This window comes from Mus caroli, unplaced genomic scaffold, assembly GCF_978045245.1.
Source record: "Mus caroli unplaced genomic scaffold, Mus_caroli_1 scaffold_10, whole genome shotgun sequence".
Taxonomy (NCBI): Eukaryota; Metazoa; Chordata; class Mammalia; order Rodentia; family Muridae; genus Mus; species Mus caroli.
Window position 1 is genome coordinate 310,098 of NW_028227265.1, and position 18,824 is coordinate 328,921.

The following is an 18,824-nucleotide window of genomic DNA, read 5'->3' on the forward strand; positions in this document are numbered from 1 at the left end:
TTTTAATAGGGTTATTTGGTTTTCCAGAATCTAACTTCTTGAGTTCTTTGTATATGTTGCATATTAGCCCTCTATCAAGTTTTGGGTTTGGTAAAGATCTTTTTCCAATCTGTTGGTTGCCTTTTTGTCTTATTGACGGTGTCCTTTGCTGTATACAAGCTTTGCAATTCTATGAGGTCCCATTGGTCAATTCTTGATCTTAAGGTACAAGCCATTTGTGTTCTGTTCAGGAAGTTTTCTTCTGTGCCCCATATCTTTGAGGCTCTTCCCCACTTTCTTGTCTGTTTAAGTGCCTCTGGTTTTATGTGGTCCTTGATCCACTTAGACTTGAACTTTGTACAAGGAGATAAGAATGGATCAATTCACATTTTTCTACATGATAACTACCAGTTGAGCCAACAATATTTGTTGAAAATGCTGTCTTTTTCCCAGTGGATGGTTTTAGCTCCTTTGTCAAAGATCAAGTGACCATAGGTGTGTGGGTTCATTTCTGAGTCTTCAATTCTATTCTATTGATATAACTGTCTGTTACTGTGCCAGTACCATGAAGTTTTTAATTACAATTGCTGTGTAGTACAGCTTGAGGTCAGAGATGGTGTTTCCACTAGAGGTTCTTTTATTATTGAGAATAGTTTTTGCTATCCTAGGTTTTTTGTTATTCCAGATGAATTTGCAAATTGCCCTTTCTAACTCAGTGAAGAGTTGAGTTGGAATTTTATTGGAGATTGCATTAAATCTGTAGATTGCTTTCTGCAAGATGGTCATTTTTACTATATTAATCCTGCCAACCCATAAGCATGGGAGATCTTTCCACATTCTGAGAGCTTCTTTGATTTCTTTCTTCAGAGACTTGAAGTTCTTAACATACAGATCTTTTACTTGCTTAGTTAAGACTCACACCAAGGTCTTTATTATTATTTGTGACTATTGTGAAGGGTGTTGTTTCCCTAATTTCTTTCTCAACCTGTTTATCCTATGTGTAGAGAAAGGCCACTGGTTTCTTTGAGTTAATTTTATATTCAGCAACTTCACTGAAGTTGTTTATCAGGTTTAGGAGGTTTCTGGTCTAATTTTTGGGGTCACTTATGTATACTATCCTATCACCTGCAAATAGTGATATTTTGATTTCTTCCTTTCCAATTTGTATCCTCTTGAGCTCCTTTTGTTGTCTAATTGCTCTGGCTAGGACTTCAAGTACTATATTGAATAGGCAGGAAGAAAGTGGGCAGCCTTGTCTAGTCCCTGATTTTAGTGGGATTTCTTCCAGCTTCTCTCCATTTACTTTGATGTTGGCTACTGGTTTGCTGTATATTGCTTTTATAATGTTTAGGTATGGGCCTTGAATTCCTGATCTTTCCAAGACTTTTATCATGAATGGGTGTTTGGTTTTGTCAAATTCTTTCTCAGCATCTAATGAGATGATCATGTGGTTTTTGTCTTTGAGTTTGTTTATATATTGGATTACTTTGATCGATTTCTGTATATTGAACCAGCCCTTCATCCCTTGGATGAGGCCTACTTGATCATAATGGATGATTGTTTTGATGTGTTCTTGGATTTGGTTTGCAAGAATTTTATTGAGTATTTTTGCATCAATATTCATAAGGGAAATTGATCTGAAGTTCTCTTTCTTTGTTGGGTCTTTGTGTGGTTTAAGTGTCAGAGTAATTGTGGCTTCATACAACGAATTGGGTAGGGTACCTTCTGTTTCTATTTTATGGAATAGTTTGAGAAGTATTAATATTAGGTCTTCTTTGAAGGTCTGATAGAACTCTGCACTAAACCCATCTCATCCTGGGTTTTTTTGGGGGGGGAGTTAGGAGACTAATATTGACTGTTTCTATTTCTTTAGGGTATATAGGGCTGTTTAGAATGTTAATCTGATCTTGATTTAATTTTGGGACTTGGTATCTGTCTAGAAAATTTTCCATTTCATCCAGGTTTTTCACTTTTGTTGAATATATGCTTTTGTAGTAGGATCTGATGATTTTTTGGATTTCATGGGTTTCTGTTTTCATGTCTCCCTTTTCATTTCTGATTTTGTCAATTAGAATACTGTCCCTGTCCCCTCTAGTTAGTGTGGTTAAGTGTTTATCCATTTTGTTGATTTTCTCAAAGAACCATGTCCTAGTTTGGTTGATTTTTTTGTATTTTTTTTTCCACTTGCTTGATTTCAGCCCTGAGTTTGATTATTTCCTGTTGTCTACTCCTCTTGGGTGAATTTGATTCTTTTTGTTCTAGAGATGTCAGCTGTGCTTTCAGGCTGCTAGTGTATGTTCTCTCCAGTTTCTTTTTAGAGGCATGAGTTTTCTTCTTAGGACTGCTGTCATTGTATCCCTATAGATTTGTTTATATTGTGGCTTCATTTTCATTTAACTCTAAAAAGTCCTTAATTTCTTTATTTTTTTCCTTGCCCAAGTTATCATTGAATACAGTGTTGTTCAGCTTCCATGTATATGTGGGCTTTCTTTTATTTATGTTTTTATTGAAGATCAGCATTGGTGATCTGATAGGATGTATGGGATTATTTCAATCTTCTTGTGACCAATTATGTGGTCAGTTTTGGAGAAGGTACCATGAGATGTTGAGAAGGTATATTCTTCTGTTTTAGGATAAAATGTTCTATAGATATCTGTTAAATCTATTTATTTCATAACTTCTGTTAGTTTCACTGTGTCTCTGTTTATTTTCTGTTTCTATGATCTGTCCATTGATGAGAATGGAGTGTTGAAGTCTCCCACTATTATTGTGTGTGGTGTAATGTGTGCTTTGAGCTTTACTAAAGTTTCTTTAATGAATGTGGCTTCACTTCCATTTGGAGCATAGATATTCAGAATTGAGAGTTAATCTTGGTAGATTTTACCTCTGATGAGTATGAAGTGTCCCTCCTTATCTTTTTTGATAACTTTAGGTTGAAAGTCAATTTTATTTGATATTATAATGACTAATCTATATTGTTTCCTGGGACTGCTTGCTTGGAATTTTTTTCTAGTCTTTTATTTGGAGGTAGTATCTGTTTTTATTACTGTGGTGCACTTCCTGTATGCAGCAAATTGCTTTGTCTTGGTTTATGTATCCAGTCTGTTAGTCTATGTCTTTTTATTGGGGAATTGAGTCCATTGATGTTAAAAGATATTAAGGAAAAGTGATTGTTGTTTCCTGTTACTTTTGTTGTTGAAGGCAGAATTATATTTGTGTGTCTATCTTCTTTTGGGTTTGTTGAAAGAAGACTATTTTCTTGCTTCTTCTAGGGTATAGTTTCAGTCCTTGTGTTGGAATTTTCCATCAACTATCCTTGGTAGGACTGGATTTGTGGAAAGATATTGTATAAATTTGGTTTTGTCATTGAATATCTTGGTTTCTCCTTTTATGGTAATTGAGAGTTTTGTTGGGTCTAATAACCTGGGCTGGCATTTATGTTCTCTTAGGGTCTGTATAACATCTGTCCAGGCTCTTCTGGCTTTCATAGTCTCTGGGGAGAAGTCTGGTATAATTCTAATAGGTCTGGCTTTATATGTTACTTGACCTTTTTCTCTTACTGCTTTTAATATTCTTTCTTTGTTTTGTGCATTAGGTGTTTTGATTATTATGTGATGGGAGGAATTTCTTTTCTGATCCATTCTATTTAGAGTTCTATGGGCTTCTTGTATGTTCATGGGCATCTGTTTATTTAGGTTAGGGAAGTTTTCTTCTATTTTTTTTTCAAGATATTTATTGGCTCTTTAAATTGAAAATCTTCATTCTTATCTATATCTATTATCCTTAGGTTGTTCTTCATATTGTGTCCTGGATTTCCTGGTTGTTTTGAGTTAGGAGCTTTCTGCATTTTGCATTTTCTTTGATTGTTGTGTCCATGTTTTCTATTGAATCTTCTGCCCCTGAGATTCTCTTTTCTACCTCTTGCATTCTGTTGGTGATGCTTGCATATATGACTCCTGATCTCTTCCCTAGGTTTTCTATATCCAGAGTTGTCTCCCTTTGTTATTTCTTTGTTGTTTTTACTTTAATTTTTAGATCCTGGATGGCTTTACCTGTTTGTGTTCTCCTGTAATTCTTTAAGGGATTTTTGTGTTTCCTCTTTAGGAGCGTCTACCTGTTTAGCTGTGTTCTCCTGTACTTCTTTAAGGGAGTTATCAATGTCTTTCTTAAAATCCTCTACCAATATCTTGAGATAGGATTTTAAATCTGAATCTTGCTTTTACGGTGTGTTGGGGTATCCATCACTCACTGTGGTGGGAGTACTGGGTTCTGATGTTGCCAAGTAGTCTTGATTTCTGCTGGTAAGATTCTTGAGTTTGCCTTTCGCTTTCTGGTAATCTGTTGTTAGATGTTCTTGATGTCTCTGACTGGAGCTTGTTTCTCCTTTTAGTCTGTAAGCCTGTGTCAGAACTCCTGGGACACCAGCTTTCTCCTGGCAAAACCAGTGCACAAATGACTGCTGAACAGCCCTACCTCCCTGTGCTATCCTGAGTAGACCAGCTTTAGAGAGTAACAGGAGAGAAAATGGGGATCATATCTGAGTCCCAGGGTCAGACCCTTCCTAGAGGCAAGCTCTCCTCTGGCTTGGAAGTTGCATAGAGGACTGAGGCCCATAGAAGCCTGTCCCAACTGCTCTGCTGCTTCTGTGGCCTGTGCACTACTGAGTAACAAAAACAAATATTCTTAAAAGATGATTGCTGTTATGAGTTAGTCGTTGTCCCCATAAAGTTTAGAGAGTTCAAGTATAGAACACATTATGAATCATTCAAATGTGTGATAATACATGACAGTCTGTTAATGTTGTAGTAGGTCTACAAATTGGTTTATCTCAGGAAAGTTAAAAATACCTTGCAACCTTCAAACGTGAATAGTGATTATTGAGTGAAGAAGGAAAATATTGGTCATTTGAGATGGCAATAATGTATTAACATGAGAATTAAAATGAGATCAGCAGAACTAATGTTACAGAGGTCCTGCTTGTAGTACTAAAGCCTTTGGACATTTTTAGTATTAAACAAGAAATTGTTTAAACACTTTTATAGTGAAATAAATGATAATACAGCTTAAATATATAATCAATACAAATTGGATTGCTAGTGAAAGAAAGTGAAATGGACTGATTAGAAACCTCTTTAACTGATATAATCGACAAAACTTGGTGATTGAAGGCAAAGAAAAGGTAATGAGGTACTCATGTTACTTTCAACCAATAGAGATGAATAAAAGAGGAAAAACAAGTAGTGGGAAGGTGTGGAACAGTTGCAGGGCACCTGCCTATCCACCAAGATCTGGGTTTGATCCCTGGTGTCACACAAGAGAGAGGAAAAGCATGTTTTACAGAGAAAATTATGTATCTGTAAGTGGCTATTATCCATATTCATTCAGACACCACAGCCCAAGTGCAATATTCCAAGGGTTTGATTTGGAAGCTGTTGTTTTTTCTTTCCTTTGGGTGAATCATTAAAGTTAATATTGTAGACTATGAGCCCAACTAATGTGTAGAACTGTATATAAAATATATAATGGTGGATACTTGTATCTATTTCAGAGTTCATAACATCCCATTCAGCTTTAGAATCTCAAACTGAAACTGAAAGTCAGCCAGGTAAGCAGTCATTCATTTAAATATTATCACATTAACACGTCCTAAAGGTTCCATAACCTTTCCTATTACTTCCTTAGTCCAACTGAGGACCAAGTGTTCATGTTACTGAGCCCGCGGGAACATTCTTATTCATACCAAAATAGTTAAGAAACCTTTGTGTTCTTGATGCTTGTTTTCAAGATTTTGTCTGTTTGTTGGTTGGTTTGTTTGTTTTTAAGAGAGAGTGTCAGGTGTCCCAGGTTGACTTCAAACAACAGTTTACTTTCTGCAGTCTGTACTAGTGATGACTGCATGAATTTTCATATGCAGTACACAAGCACTTGCATGGGGACCTATTGTGGGTTTTGGTAGTAAAGGCTGTTTGGATTCTCGTGTGTGTGTGTGTGTGTGTGTGTGTGTGTGTGTGTGTGTGTGTGTGTCTGTGTGTCTGTGTGTCTGTGTTTATCACCCAAGAGAAGCTGTAGCAGGGAGATATATGTTGGTGACAACTCAAGCAAGAACCAAACACAGATTTCTCTTCTGTACCACAGGTACTTATGGGCTAGCTGGGCCTGTGAGATCCAGATGCTGCTGAATTCTGAGGTACTACTTTCTAAGCAACCTCAGTGGGGATGTTCCTGCAGCATCTGAAACTCTGGTGTCTGCATTGCAAGTTCTGTCAGGCTGGCCCAAAAGCTGGGCTCTTGCACACATGCAGCAGAAATTGCATCAGATCCTTGGGCTGTGAGCTTGTGTGACCTGGTAGCAGCTTTTATGTTTGAGAGCTGGGTACCCAAAGTTTCACTGAAGCTTGGGTTGCAGTGTGAGCACAGTGCAGCTAGAGGTCCTGGGCACTTCTTAGGTGCAGGGATGGCTCTCCTGGCTGCTTGTATGGGAGGGAGAGAAGTCTGGTATGATTTTCATCTTTTTTCTTTATATAAGGTTATTTTTGTTCCCTTTGACTTTTTCACTTTTTTCTCTTCATCTTTGATTTTTAGGGAGTTTGAATATCATTACATGTTTAAGTGCATATTTTAAATTTTTAGATTTTATTTTTGTTTTTTGTTTTTTGTGTTTTTTGTTTTGTTTTGTTTGTTTTTCAGCGTGGAACAACCAAGTGGCTCACCAGGTAAAAGTACTTACTGCAAAAGCTTGGTGATCTGAGTTAGTCCTTGGAACTCGTGTAATATTAGAAGGAGGAATTCAGACTCCATAGAGTTGTGCTGAACTCTCCACACTCAGGCTCTGTTATAATCACCCCACATACATAAATATCATGCATACCCATACAATGATAACAAAAGTTCCAAATGACACATGCCTTAATATCTGTCATTAATTTTAGAAAAGGTGTAGTCATCACCACTTGACATTGCTTTCATTTGTCCCTTTATCACTTATTACCCCATTAGGCATGTATTACACCTCTTTTTATTACCCCATTAGGCATATATTACACCTGTTTTTATTACCCCGATAGTCATATATTATACCTGTTTTCATTACCCCATTAGGCATATATTACACTGTTTTTATTACCCCATTATGAATGTATTATATCTGTTTTTATTACCCCAATAGCCATATATTACACCTGTTTTTATTACCCTATTAGGCATGTATTGCACTTGTTTTTTTAACTGAGCATTGAATTCACAGATCTTGAATGTTCAATTACATTTTTACCTCATTCGCTTCTTAGTTTGGGGAGTTTCTAAAGACAGTTTCTTACTCACTGACTTTTTTCAAGTAAGTTGCTTTAATAGTCTACAAAATACTCTTAAGAATTGTTGTAAAATGCGCAGGTTGTTTTCCAAAGGATTCCAAGTATTAAATCACATTTTTTTTAACCTTACAGTAGCTACATAGAATTGACATGTGTATTAGACAACAATATAACATAACCTGGTTATTATGATTATTAAAATAGCCATTCCTGGTTCTGAAGATCCAAACCAGCAGGCTCTCCATGAAACAGGACATCAACAGAATTTTCAAGAGGAATCCCTGTGAGGATCCAGTATTGATAGTGTAGCAGAAGCCATAGGCCTTGAAACAAACCAATGACTTACTGCAATGAAGAACTGCAATAAAGATGAGAGGACAAATGGCTATACTGTATGATCTACTGTTACACACTTCAACTCCCATAACAAGATGGTTTTGATGGTTTTTTTTTGTTTGTTTGTTTGCTTTCATTTTCATTCTATCTTATTATTTTCTTTTGTGGGAGAGGTTGCAAAGGGTGGAGGGCAGATACAAAAGTATGGGGGGATAAATGGGATTTTGGTGTATGATGTGAAATTCACAAAGAATCAGTAAAAAAAAGTTTTTAAAAAGAGCCCACATAGATTCGAACACATGTTGTGATTGGGACAATGCAAGTGCTTTTAAAGGAGTGAAAGCAATTATTCTGTATTTCTTCTTTCCTTTCCTTTCCTTTCCTTTCCTTTCCTTCCCTTCCCTTCCCTTCCCTTCCCTTCCCTTCCCTTCCCTTCCCTTCCCTTCCCTTCCCTTCCCTTCCCTTCCCTTCCCTTCCCTTCCCTTCCCTTCCCTTCCCTTCCCTTCCCTTCCCTTCCCTTCCCTTCCCTTCCCTTCCCTTCCCTTCCCTTCCCTTCCCTTCCCTTCCCTTCCCTTCCCTTCCCTTCCCTTCCCTTCCCTTCCCTTCCCTTCCCTTCCCTTCCCTTCCCTTCCCTTCCCTTCCCTTCCCTTCCCTTCCCTTCCCTTCCCTTCCCTTCCCTTCCCTTCCCTTCCCTTCCCTTCCCTTCCCTTCCCTTCCCTTCCCTTCCCTTCCCTTCCCTTCCCTTCCCTTCCCTTCCCTTCCCTTCCCTTCCCTTCCCTTCCCTTCCCTTCCCTTCCCTTCCCTTCCCTTCCCTTCCCTTCCCTTCCCTTCCCTTCCCTTCCCTTCCCTTCCCTTCCCTTCCCTTCCCTTCCCTTCCCTTCCCTTCCCTTCCCTTCCCTTCCCTTCCCTTCCCTTCCCTTCCCTTCCCTTCCCTTCCCTTCCCTTCCCTTCCCTTCCCTTCCCTTCCCTTCCCTTCCCTTCCCTTCCCTTCCCTTCCCTTCCCTTCCCTTCCCTTCCCTTCCCTTCCCTTCCCTTCCCTTCCCTTCCCTTCCCTTCCCTTCCCTTCCCTTCCCTTCCCTTCCCTTCCCTTCCCTTCCCTTCCCTTCCCTTCCCTTCCCTTCCCTTCCCTTCCCTTCCCTTCCCTTCCCTTCTTCCCTTCCCTTCTTCCCTTCCCTTCTTCCCTTCCCTTCTTCCCTTCCCTTCTTCCCTTCCCTTCTTCCCTTCCCTTCCCTTCCCTTCCCTTCCCTTCCCTTCCCTTCCCTTCCCTTCCCTTCCCTCTTCCCTTCCCTCTTCCCTTCCCTCTTCCCTTCCCTCTTCCCTTCCCTCTTCCCTTCCCTCTTCCCTTCCCTCTTCCCTTCCCTCTTCCCTTCCCTCTTCCCTTCCCTCTTCCCTTCCCTCTTCCCTTCCCTCTTCCCTTCCCTCTTCCCTTCCCTCTTCCCTTCCCTCTTCCCTTCCCTCTTCCCTTTCCTCTTCCCTTTCCTCTTCCCTTTCCTCTTCCCTTTCCTCTTTCCTTTCCTCTTTCCTTACCTCTTTCCTTACCTTTCCTCTTTCCTTACCTTTCCTCTTTCCTTACCTTTCCTCTTTCCTTACCTTTCCTCTTTCCTTACCTTTCCCCTTCCCCTTTCCCCTTCCCCTTTCCCCTCCCCTTTCCCCTTTCCCCTTTCCCCTTCTCCTTTCCCCTTCCCCTTTCCCCTTTCCCCTCCCCTTTCCCCTTCCCTTCTCCCTTCCCTTTTCCCTTCCCTTTTCCCTTTCCTTTTCCCTTCCCTTTTCCCTTCCCCTTCCCTTTTCCCTTCCTTTCCTTTCCTTTCCCTTTCCTTTTTTATTTTTTGTTTTTTTTTTTTTTCAAGACAGAGTTTATTTTGTGTAGCCTTGGCTATCCAGTAACTAGCTCTGTAGATAGGCTGGACACAAACTCTAAGAGTTTGCCTGGCTCTGCATGCTGGAATTAAAGATGTTTGCCAACACTAACCTTTATTTATTTATTTATTTATTGTTTAAATAGCATCATTTTCTTTTTTGTTGTTTTTCAATCTTCAAGATTTACTTATTTATTTAGTTATTATATATGTGAGTACACTGTTGCTCTCTTCAGACACACCAGAAGAGGGCATCAGATTCCATTGCAGATGGTTGTAAGACACCATGTGGTTGCTGGGAATTGAACTCAGGACCTCTGGAAGAACAGCCAGTGCTCTCAGCCACCTCTCCAGCCCTGTTTTTAATTATTTTAAGATTTACCTATTCTAGTATTTCATGTATATATGTATATGAGCACTCGGTCTTTATGTGTATCAGAAGAGGGAATCTAATCCCATTACAGATAGTTCTGAGCCACCACGTGGTTGCCAAGAATTGAATTAAGAACCTGTGGAAGAGCAGTCAGTGCTCCTAACCTCTTGAGCATCTCTCCAGACCGGCATTATTTATTCTTAAAATTTTATTTTATCTACTTTATACTTATTGCCTGTGTCAGTCACAAGGCATTCTTTACTACTGTAGAGCTTTAGCATTTCTTTTTACTTTTATATTAGAGAGTCTATTTATATTATCCATCTGCTCTTGGATGTTCCCAGTTTTCCCCTAGATAATAAATACTGATAATTAATTGTTTAAAATTTCTGCCTGATAACGTAAAAATATCTACTATATCTGAAATCCTGTGCTCATAGTTGCCTATCTATTCAGAATGTTGTTCCCCCCACCTGCCCCATCCTCTTGGTATGCCTTGCATCATAGGTATTTTCTATTGAAATTTCTCTAATTGAAATTCCAATTTTCTATTTGAAATAGAAAATCGAATTTTTCTATTGTAACTCAGAGATGATATATAGGAATAAGTAAAATAATGTAATTATGGTTGAAAGAATCATGTCACCTCCTTGCAATTATTTAGTTTTCTCATGCATATCAGTGAACTGTATGATCCTATAACTTTAGCTATTATAACACCTTTATGTATTCTGTAATAGGAACTCCTTCAGTGACTACACGGATGACTAGGATGATAAAAATATTTGAAAATCAGTCAACAATGTTAGAGAAGTAAGCTTTGGAAATAATTATCTTATTTTCTACTTATAAATTTGAGTGCATAGAATAGAAACACTGGGAGCATAGAAGAGAAATAAGGCCGTCAATCATAAGCTGACCTCTTTTGTTCTCATTAATAAATTTATTTATTCACTTTATGGCCTGGTCAAACTTCCCTTCCTCCTCTCCTCCTCACCCATTCTTCCACCCCCTTTTCCTCAAAGAAGGGGAGGCCACCCATTGGTACCAACATGCAAGATACATCAAGTCCCAGCAGGACTAAATGAATTCTTTCCCACTGGGGCCAGAGAAATGAGAAAGGGATCCAAAGCAGGCAACAGAGTCATAGACCGTTCCCCACTTTAATTGTTAGGGGCCCAACATGAAAAACAACCTGCACATCTACAAATGTATAGTGGGCCTAGGTCCATCCTGTGCATGGTCTTTGGCTGAAAATTTAGTCTCTGTGAGCCCCTATAGGATCAAGTTAGTTTAGTCTGTAGGTCTTTTTGTGGGGTCCTTGATATATCAGACTCCCTCAAGCCTTCCCCCAACTCTTCCTCCAGACTCCCTGAGTTGTACCTATTGTTTGACTGTGGGTCTCTGCATCTGTTTCAGTCAGCTGCTAGATGAGAGCTCTCAGAAGACAGTTATGTTAGGTCCCTGTCTGCAAGTCATTATCATTAATAATGTTAGGGGTTGGCTCTTTCCTACAAGGAGGAAAGAGGGTCTCAAGTTGGGCCAGCCATTAGTTGGCCATTCCCTAGATATCTGCTCCATCTTTATCCCTGCACTTTTTGTAAGCAGGACAAACTTTGGGTCCAAGGTTTTGTAGATGGGCTGGCTGATGTCTGCCTTCTTCAACTGCGAGTCTGAACTGGCTGCAGGAAGTGAATCTTCAGGCTCCATATCCCTAGCTGGTACAGGGCTCAGCTAAGGTCACCCCCATTGACTCCTGGACACCTACCATGTCCCTGAGATGCTGTCTTAGTCAGGTTTCTATTCCTGCACAAACATCATGACCAAGAAGCAAGTTGGGGAGGAAAGGATTTACTCAGATTACACTTCCACATTGCTGCTCATCACCAAAGGAAGTCAGAACTGGAACTCAAGCAGGTCAGGAAGCAGAAACTGATGCAGAGCCATGGAGGGATGTTCCTTAATGGCTTGCTTCCCCTGGCTTGCTCAGCTTGCTTTTTTATAGAATCCAAGACTCCCAGCTCAGGGATGGCACCACCCACATGGGGCCCTTCCCCCTTGATCACTAATTGAGAAAATGCCTTACTGCTGGATCTCATGGAGGCATTTTCTCAACTGAAGCTCCTTTCTCTGTAACTCCAGCCTGTGTCAAGAGACACACAAAACCAGCCAGTAAAGATGCCCTCCCACTGATTTCTGTTCTCTCTCCCAGCCTCCCCCAACCCCTCAAAAAAAGAAAAGGGAAATAGAATAGATAAGAGTATGAATGGAGGCAACTGGAAATTGAGGATCAAGTCAGGAAATAGGGAGAAGGGATTGTTGGAGGGAATATGGGTAGATAAGGCTAAACTCAACAAGTATTTGAGGGCCTATCTCCAATAGAGTGACACAGGGTATATCAACCACTCCAGGGCAGGCCTCATATTCAGGAGTAGTCTTCCATTGTATAATGAACTCCATAGTTTTTTGTTTGTTTGTGCTTCTAATTGGTTACAATTTGATGGGTTTTACTTGTTAATTTGTTTTGTTTTTATATTTATTTTGGGTGGTACTTTATTTTGTTTTTATTTGGGGTTTTTTTTGTATTAATTTTTTTGTTCTTTCCATAAAGAATATAAAGTTGGCTAGGTGGAGAGAAGAGTCTGAAAGGAGTTGGAGGAGGAGAAGTATATGGTCAAAATATATTTCAACTTAAAAATTGTTTTAAACAATAGAATTATGATTAAAAGATAAAACAGCTGACCTTGTACATGTATGTATGCATTTGTCTTAATTTGGATTTTATTGCTATGAAGAGATACCATGACCATGGCAACTCTTATAAAGAACAACATTTCACTGGAGCTGTCTTACATTTTCAGAGGTTTAGTCTATTGTTGTCATAGTGGGGAGCATGGCACCATCTAAGCAGATATTGTGCTGGAGAAAAAGCAGACAGTTCTACATCTTGACCTGCAGGCAACAGAAAGAACTGTGTGCCACACTGGGCATAGCATGGGCACAGGAGACTTCAAAGTCCACCCTCACAGTGATATACTTCCTCCAACAAGGCCACACCTCCTAATAGTGCCCTTCCCTATGGGCCAAGTATTCAACCTCATGAGTCTATGGGGGGCATACCTACTCAAACCACCCTATTCTACTCCCTGGCCTCCATGCACCTGTAGTCATGACATAATGCAAAATTCATTTAGTCCAACTTCAAAAGTCTCCACAGTCTATCACAGCCACAACAATATTTAAAAGTTCAAAGTTTGAAGTTTCTTCTGAGATTCATGCAATCACTTGACTATAATTCCCTATAAAATCAAAATAACAAACATATCACATACAATATACAGTGCATATAGGATATACATTACCACTCCAAACTGTAGGTATAGTAAGGAAATACTGAACCAAAGCGAGACTGAAAACTAGCTAAAGAAACTCCAAACTCTGCATCTCCATGTCTGATGTCAAAATGCTCTTCAGATTTCCAATTTCTTTTAGCTTTGTTGAGTTCAACACAATTTTTTTTTCTCTTGAGCTGTTTTCACTCCTTGTTAGCAGCCTTCCTTGGCAGGTATCCCATGGCACAGGCATATCTGACCTCTTGGGTGCCCAAGAAAACCCAGCCTTTACCTTCACAGCTTCGCACAATGGCCTCTCTGGGCCTTCATGCAGGGACATCCCAGCTACATACCTGGTTTTAGTGGTTTTCCTTAGTTGCTGAGGGAGATTCCATAACTGCTTTCTTCTGTCCTTGATTCTAAAGCCAGAATCACATGGCTGAAGCTCTTAAGTTCTGCTTCTTGATGGGGCTGGAATATATACCCCTTATTCAATTACATCTTCACCACATTCTGTTTTCCATGGTTTCCTTCACTACCTACGTTTGGCTGTCCTGGAACTTGCTCTGTAGACCAGGCTGGCCTTGAACTCAGAGATCTATATGTCTTTGTCTCCTGAGTGCTAGGATTAAAGGAGTGTTAATTATAAGATACTGTTGGTGGATATATGTAGAGAGGATCCTGGCAGAAGTTTAGATTTTGGCTATAGCACAGGAGTAGGTTGTAAGACTAGGAAGAGGGCACTTGTTAAAAATCTCTTTAAAAAACATAAATGTGTTCCATTAGCTTGAATATGCATATATTTAATATATTATAGTTACTTTTGGTCTGTTTTCCAGAGCTTTAAATGATCAGCAGACAATTGAGTCTGTAAGTATAACATTCTTAATTGGATATTGCACTTTGTCCTTGAATTTTGAAGAGACTCTAGAAATGACCATTTTCTTTCATTGTAATTAGAGATAAGCACTCACTCAGCTTATGCAGGTTGTGAACTAGTAGGAATTGCATGCTATTTTTCACTTTATTGACATCAAGATCATTCAGAAACACTTATGAAATACTAGGTTGTAGTCTATTTCTTATCTAGATCCAAATGGCAGTTTAGAAATCAATGCCATTGGCCCATTCTTTGTTCATTCTTTAGTGAAGTAAACCTAATGGAGATGCTAAATTTTAGTTGTAATTATTACATTTGTCTTTAGAAATATAAACAGCTGGAAACTGATTTTCAAATGTTAATAATGGAGAAAGCCCTGCTGGAAGGAGAAATACGAAGGCTGAGAGAAATAGAGGTTGGTACATGTAACTGATAAAAATGACATGCAGTATCAAATAATGCCTAGTATCACACAGATGGGACTCTAAAGTGACATTTACTTGTTTTATGGCACATATCTTTCAGCATAATTTTTAGGAGCTCTAATTCAAAACCTTAATGTTCTAAATGTCCATATTAACTATCAAAGTCATAGGATGAAAATAGAAACAGCTTAATCATTGTAAAAGACACCTACTTTTTATTTTAACTTTTGTTTCTTTTTATTTATTATTCTTGGATGTGGAGTTGATGAAAATCTTTTCCCATTATGTAGGCTGTAGTGTTGCCCTATTGATGGTGTCTTGCTGGGGGCCTGCCCTAACTTTTGGGGACCAGTACTGGGTACTCATCAACACAGTGTTGGATGAAAGCTAAAGACTGATAATCCTTGTTCTTATAATTTTATTATTTGTTCTTAAATACATACTATTCTCTTACTCTATAACACAGATGAGGTGAAGTCTCTAGGGACCTTGCCTCTCAGAGCTCACCCATAGCAGATGATGGGCCATCTCCGGAGAAGTAACCTGACAGCCTTTGCCTTTCCTAGATGGCTCCTGACAGTGTCCTTTACCTTACAGAAGCTTTTCAGTTTTATGAGGTCACATTTATTAGTTGTTGATTTTAGTGCCTGCACTATCCATGTTCTATTTAAGAAGTTGTCTTCTCTGTCAGAGTATTCAAGAGTATTTCCTACTTTCTCTTCTATTAAGTTCAGTGTGCCTGATTTTATGTTGAGGTCTTTGATTCACTTGGACTTCAGTTTTGTTCAGGGCAATAAATATGGATCTATTTGCATTCTTCTACATGCAGACATCCAGGTTGTCCAACACCATTTATTGGAAATTCTTTTTTGTTTCTAGTGGGTATTTCTGGATTCTTTATTAAGAAGAAAACAGGTGTCCAAAGGAGTGTGAATTGATTACATTGATTAATATGTCTGTTTTTATGCTAACACCATGCAGTTTTTATTATCATAGTCCTGTAGTACAGCTTCAAATCAGTGGTGGTGAGTTGAATCTGGAAGTTCTTTTATTGTTCAGAACTGCTTTAGCTATTCTGATTTTTGTTTTTATATAACAAATTGAGTATTGTTCTTTCAAGGTCAGCAAAGAATTGTGTTGAAATTTTGATGGGGATTGCATTGAATCTGTAGATGGCTTTTTGTAAAATGGCCATTTTCACTATATTAATCCTACCAATCCATGAGCATGAAAAGTTTTTTTTTTAATTTTCTGATATCCTCTTCAGTTTCATGAAAGACATTTACATGGCAAATATTTAACTTTGTAAATCTGTTAGTGAATGAGAGAGTCAAAGTTTTTGTTTTCCTCCCAACCTCTGGAGCTGAAGACTGAACCCAGGGCCTTTTGGTTATTAGGCAGAACCTACCATTACACTAAATCCACAAACCCCAAGTCTTTTAAGTGCATTCTATGTTCTCTATAACTACTTAATTATATCAACTATAATTATAATTAGTTAACTATAGTAACTAGTGTGAGTAGAAATTAGTACAGTACCAATGATATAAGAAAATTTGCTCCCCTTTGTTTTCTCTTCTTACCATTTTTACTCATTTTATAAATCCAAACTACAGGCAAAAGTCAGATAAAGCAAATTGTTATGAACCAGTTAAATCATTATATGTATAGTTAAAACACTCTTTGGATTTATGGAGGCATTTTTTCTTATATTTTCTTAGAATCTCCCAAGTGCTAGAATATCATGCCTGGAACATTGTGTCTCATGGAATACTCTTGAACCCACTTTTGTTGCTTACTTGATATTTCTTTGATATTGGAGAAGAAAGCAGAAATTATTTTCTCTTAATAGCCTCTCATTATTTAGTATTTACTGATCTATACTATGTATGAATTTTATAGAAAACATCTTCAAAAGCACACTAGGTTATTTAGAGAATATAATAGTTTTTATTAAAATTCATTACTATGTTTCCATATTTCTGTGTTTTTTATTGTTGATGTTCTTGTTATTGAGACAGTGTCTTCTGTATTCAGCCTGGAGGAATGATTTTAAATCCCTGATTGTCCTGATTTCCTCTCCTAAGTGCTGGGTTTACAGATCTATACCATTGTTTCTGTTTCTGTTTTTCTGTTTCTGTTTCTGTGTTTCTGTTTCTGTTTCTGTTTCTGTTTCTGTTTCTGTTTCTGTTTCTGTTTCTGTTTCTGTTTCTGTTTCTGTTTCTGTTTCTGTTTCTGTTTCTGTTTCTGTTTCTTTTTTGTTTTGGTTTTTTCCCAACATTTCTCTGTGTAGCCATAGCTGTCTTGGGACTTGCTCTGCAGACCAGGCTGGCCTCGAACTCACAGAGAACTACTTGTGTCTGCCACCCAAGTGCCAGGATTAAAGGTGTGAACTACCACCAGCAACACCTGGCTCTAGCTTTTTATTTTCTAGGGATTATTTCACCTTATGTTTAACTTGTGATAAGTTTACCACTACAGTACATTTTGTACATTGGGGTTTTTAAATATAAAATAATCATATACTGTCTTTGTTTTTATTATCTATAATTTTAATAATTGTTAAAATTATTTCTCTACATTCATATATAAAGCAATCTGGTTTTGCAGAGTAGTTCAACAATAATTTGTGTAGGCATGGTGATATAAATACCTATAAGTCTACTATTTGAGAAGCTGAGGCAGGAGAATCATGAGCTTATATCCAGTCTAGATCACTTAGATCCTGTCTCAGAAATGCTTTAAAACATGTGTTCAATAATGATAAAATTATGGCTTTAGATACAAATTTGATCAAATTATGTTACACAATTTGAATATAATTTGAACTTTACATTTGTGTGTGTTAGTACATTGTATCAAACACAAGGTGAAGGTAGCTTTGCCAATGTCTTAGTTAAGGTTTTCTTGCTATGAATAGACAGCATGACCACAGCAACTCTTGTAAAGGAAAACATTTTAATTGGGACTGACTTACATTTTCAGGGGTTTAGTCCATTATCATCATGGTGGGAAGCATGGAAGCATGCAGGTAGTCATTGTGCTGGAGAAGAAGCTAAGAGTTCCACATCTGAATCTTCAGGTAGCAGAAGAAGACTGTGTGCCACACTGGGCATAGTATGAGCCTAGGACACTTCAAAACCAACCCTCACAGCAACACATTTTCCCCAACAAGGCCACATCTACTCCAACAAGGCCACACCTCCTAATAGTGCCAATTCATATGGGCCAAGCATTCAAATATATGAGTATATGGGGGCTATAACTATTCATACCATTATAGCTCAATGATTCTCAACATACAGATTCTCACACAAGTCACATCTGGTGTTTCAACTTTCTTTGCAGTTTCAGATGAACTTGTTTTCACTTCAGGTTCAACTTCAACATATGAGTTTTCTTTACTTGTGTATTCAGACTCATTCACCTTAGTTTTAAAATGTATCACTGATGGTATTTTTTGTATGATGTCATCCTAATGAATTTCTGCATGTCCCCCTGGCTCTACTGCATGTGCGGCACAATCAATTGACTTTCAGGAGCCATAGACCACACCACAGCAAAACTGAAAACCATCAAAGGAAAATAATTATTTCAGTGTGTGAAATTACTCAAAATGTATGTATACAAAGTATAGAGAGAGATCTTTAGTAAAGTGCTCACTGCAGAAGCACAAGGAGCTGAACACACATCACCAGAACCCACATAAAGAAACTGGGTGCAGTGGTGCATACATAACCCCAGCACTGGGGAATAGAGATAACCAGATCCCAAGAACTTCCTAGCCAGCCAGTCTACCCAAAATGGTGAACTCCATGTTAAATGAGAGAGTCTGTTTCTAAAGGTAAGACAGAAAGTAATAAAGACCTCTGAGCTTTACACATGTGCATGTGCAAGTACTCCCCGCTTAAGTACAAATAGAAACAGCCTAGGTATATCATTAATTTTGCTTTGTTTCAATTCAGATAAATTCCCTGAAACAGTAGAGTAACTCCTAGGGTAAAGGGAAAATCTGAGCAGCATATATTACCATAAACCTCTTGTAACTTATGCTATCCTTATTTTGGCATGTTCAAAATTGTAGAGAGCAAAGTCTGCAGCCAAAGAAGAGCAAACCAAGAAATCTGGAAAATCAGAAAAGAAAAAATTTAAAGAGAAAGAAAAGTACGGCATGAAGATATATGATCTTTTTATTCCTCGACTTGTAAGAATGTACCTTAATCACGGTTTATTTTAAAATAAAAATAACAAATATATAGTTTTAAATCAGGCAAGGATATGCCTGGGAAAAGTCAAAAAGGAAAAAACAAGAAACTGTTACAGGATTAGAAAT

The 18,824-nt window shown here is 38.3% G+C and overlaps 1 protein-coding gene across 1 annotated transcript in view; it reads left to right on the forward strand.

Annotated features, from left to right (window-relative positions):
* Nucleotides 1-18,824, forward strand: part of LOC110300626 (coiled-coil domain-containing protein 7A-like) — a 319,531-nt gene that overhangs the window by 70,353 nt on the left and 230,354 nt on the right. Inside the window, exons 10-14 of the mRNA XM_085843505.1 lie at nucleotides 5,528-5,584; nucleotides 10,595-10,667; nucleotides 14,026-14,056; nucleotides 14,392-14,481; nucleotides 18,576-18,655. Of these exons, the coding sequence (XP_085699631.1) occupies nucleotides 5,528-5,584; nucleotides 10,595-10,667; nucleotides 14,026-14,056; nucleotides 14,392-14,481; nucleotides 18,576-18,655 (331 nt within the window). The remainder of the gene's footprint in view (nucleotides 1-5,527; nucleotides 5,585-10,594; nucleotides 10,668-14,025; nucleotides 14,057-14,391; nucleotides 14,482-18,575; nucleotides 18,656-18,824) is intronic.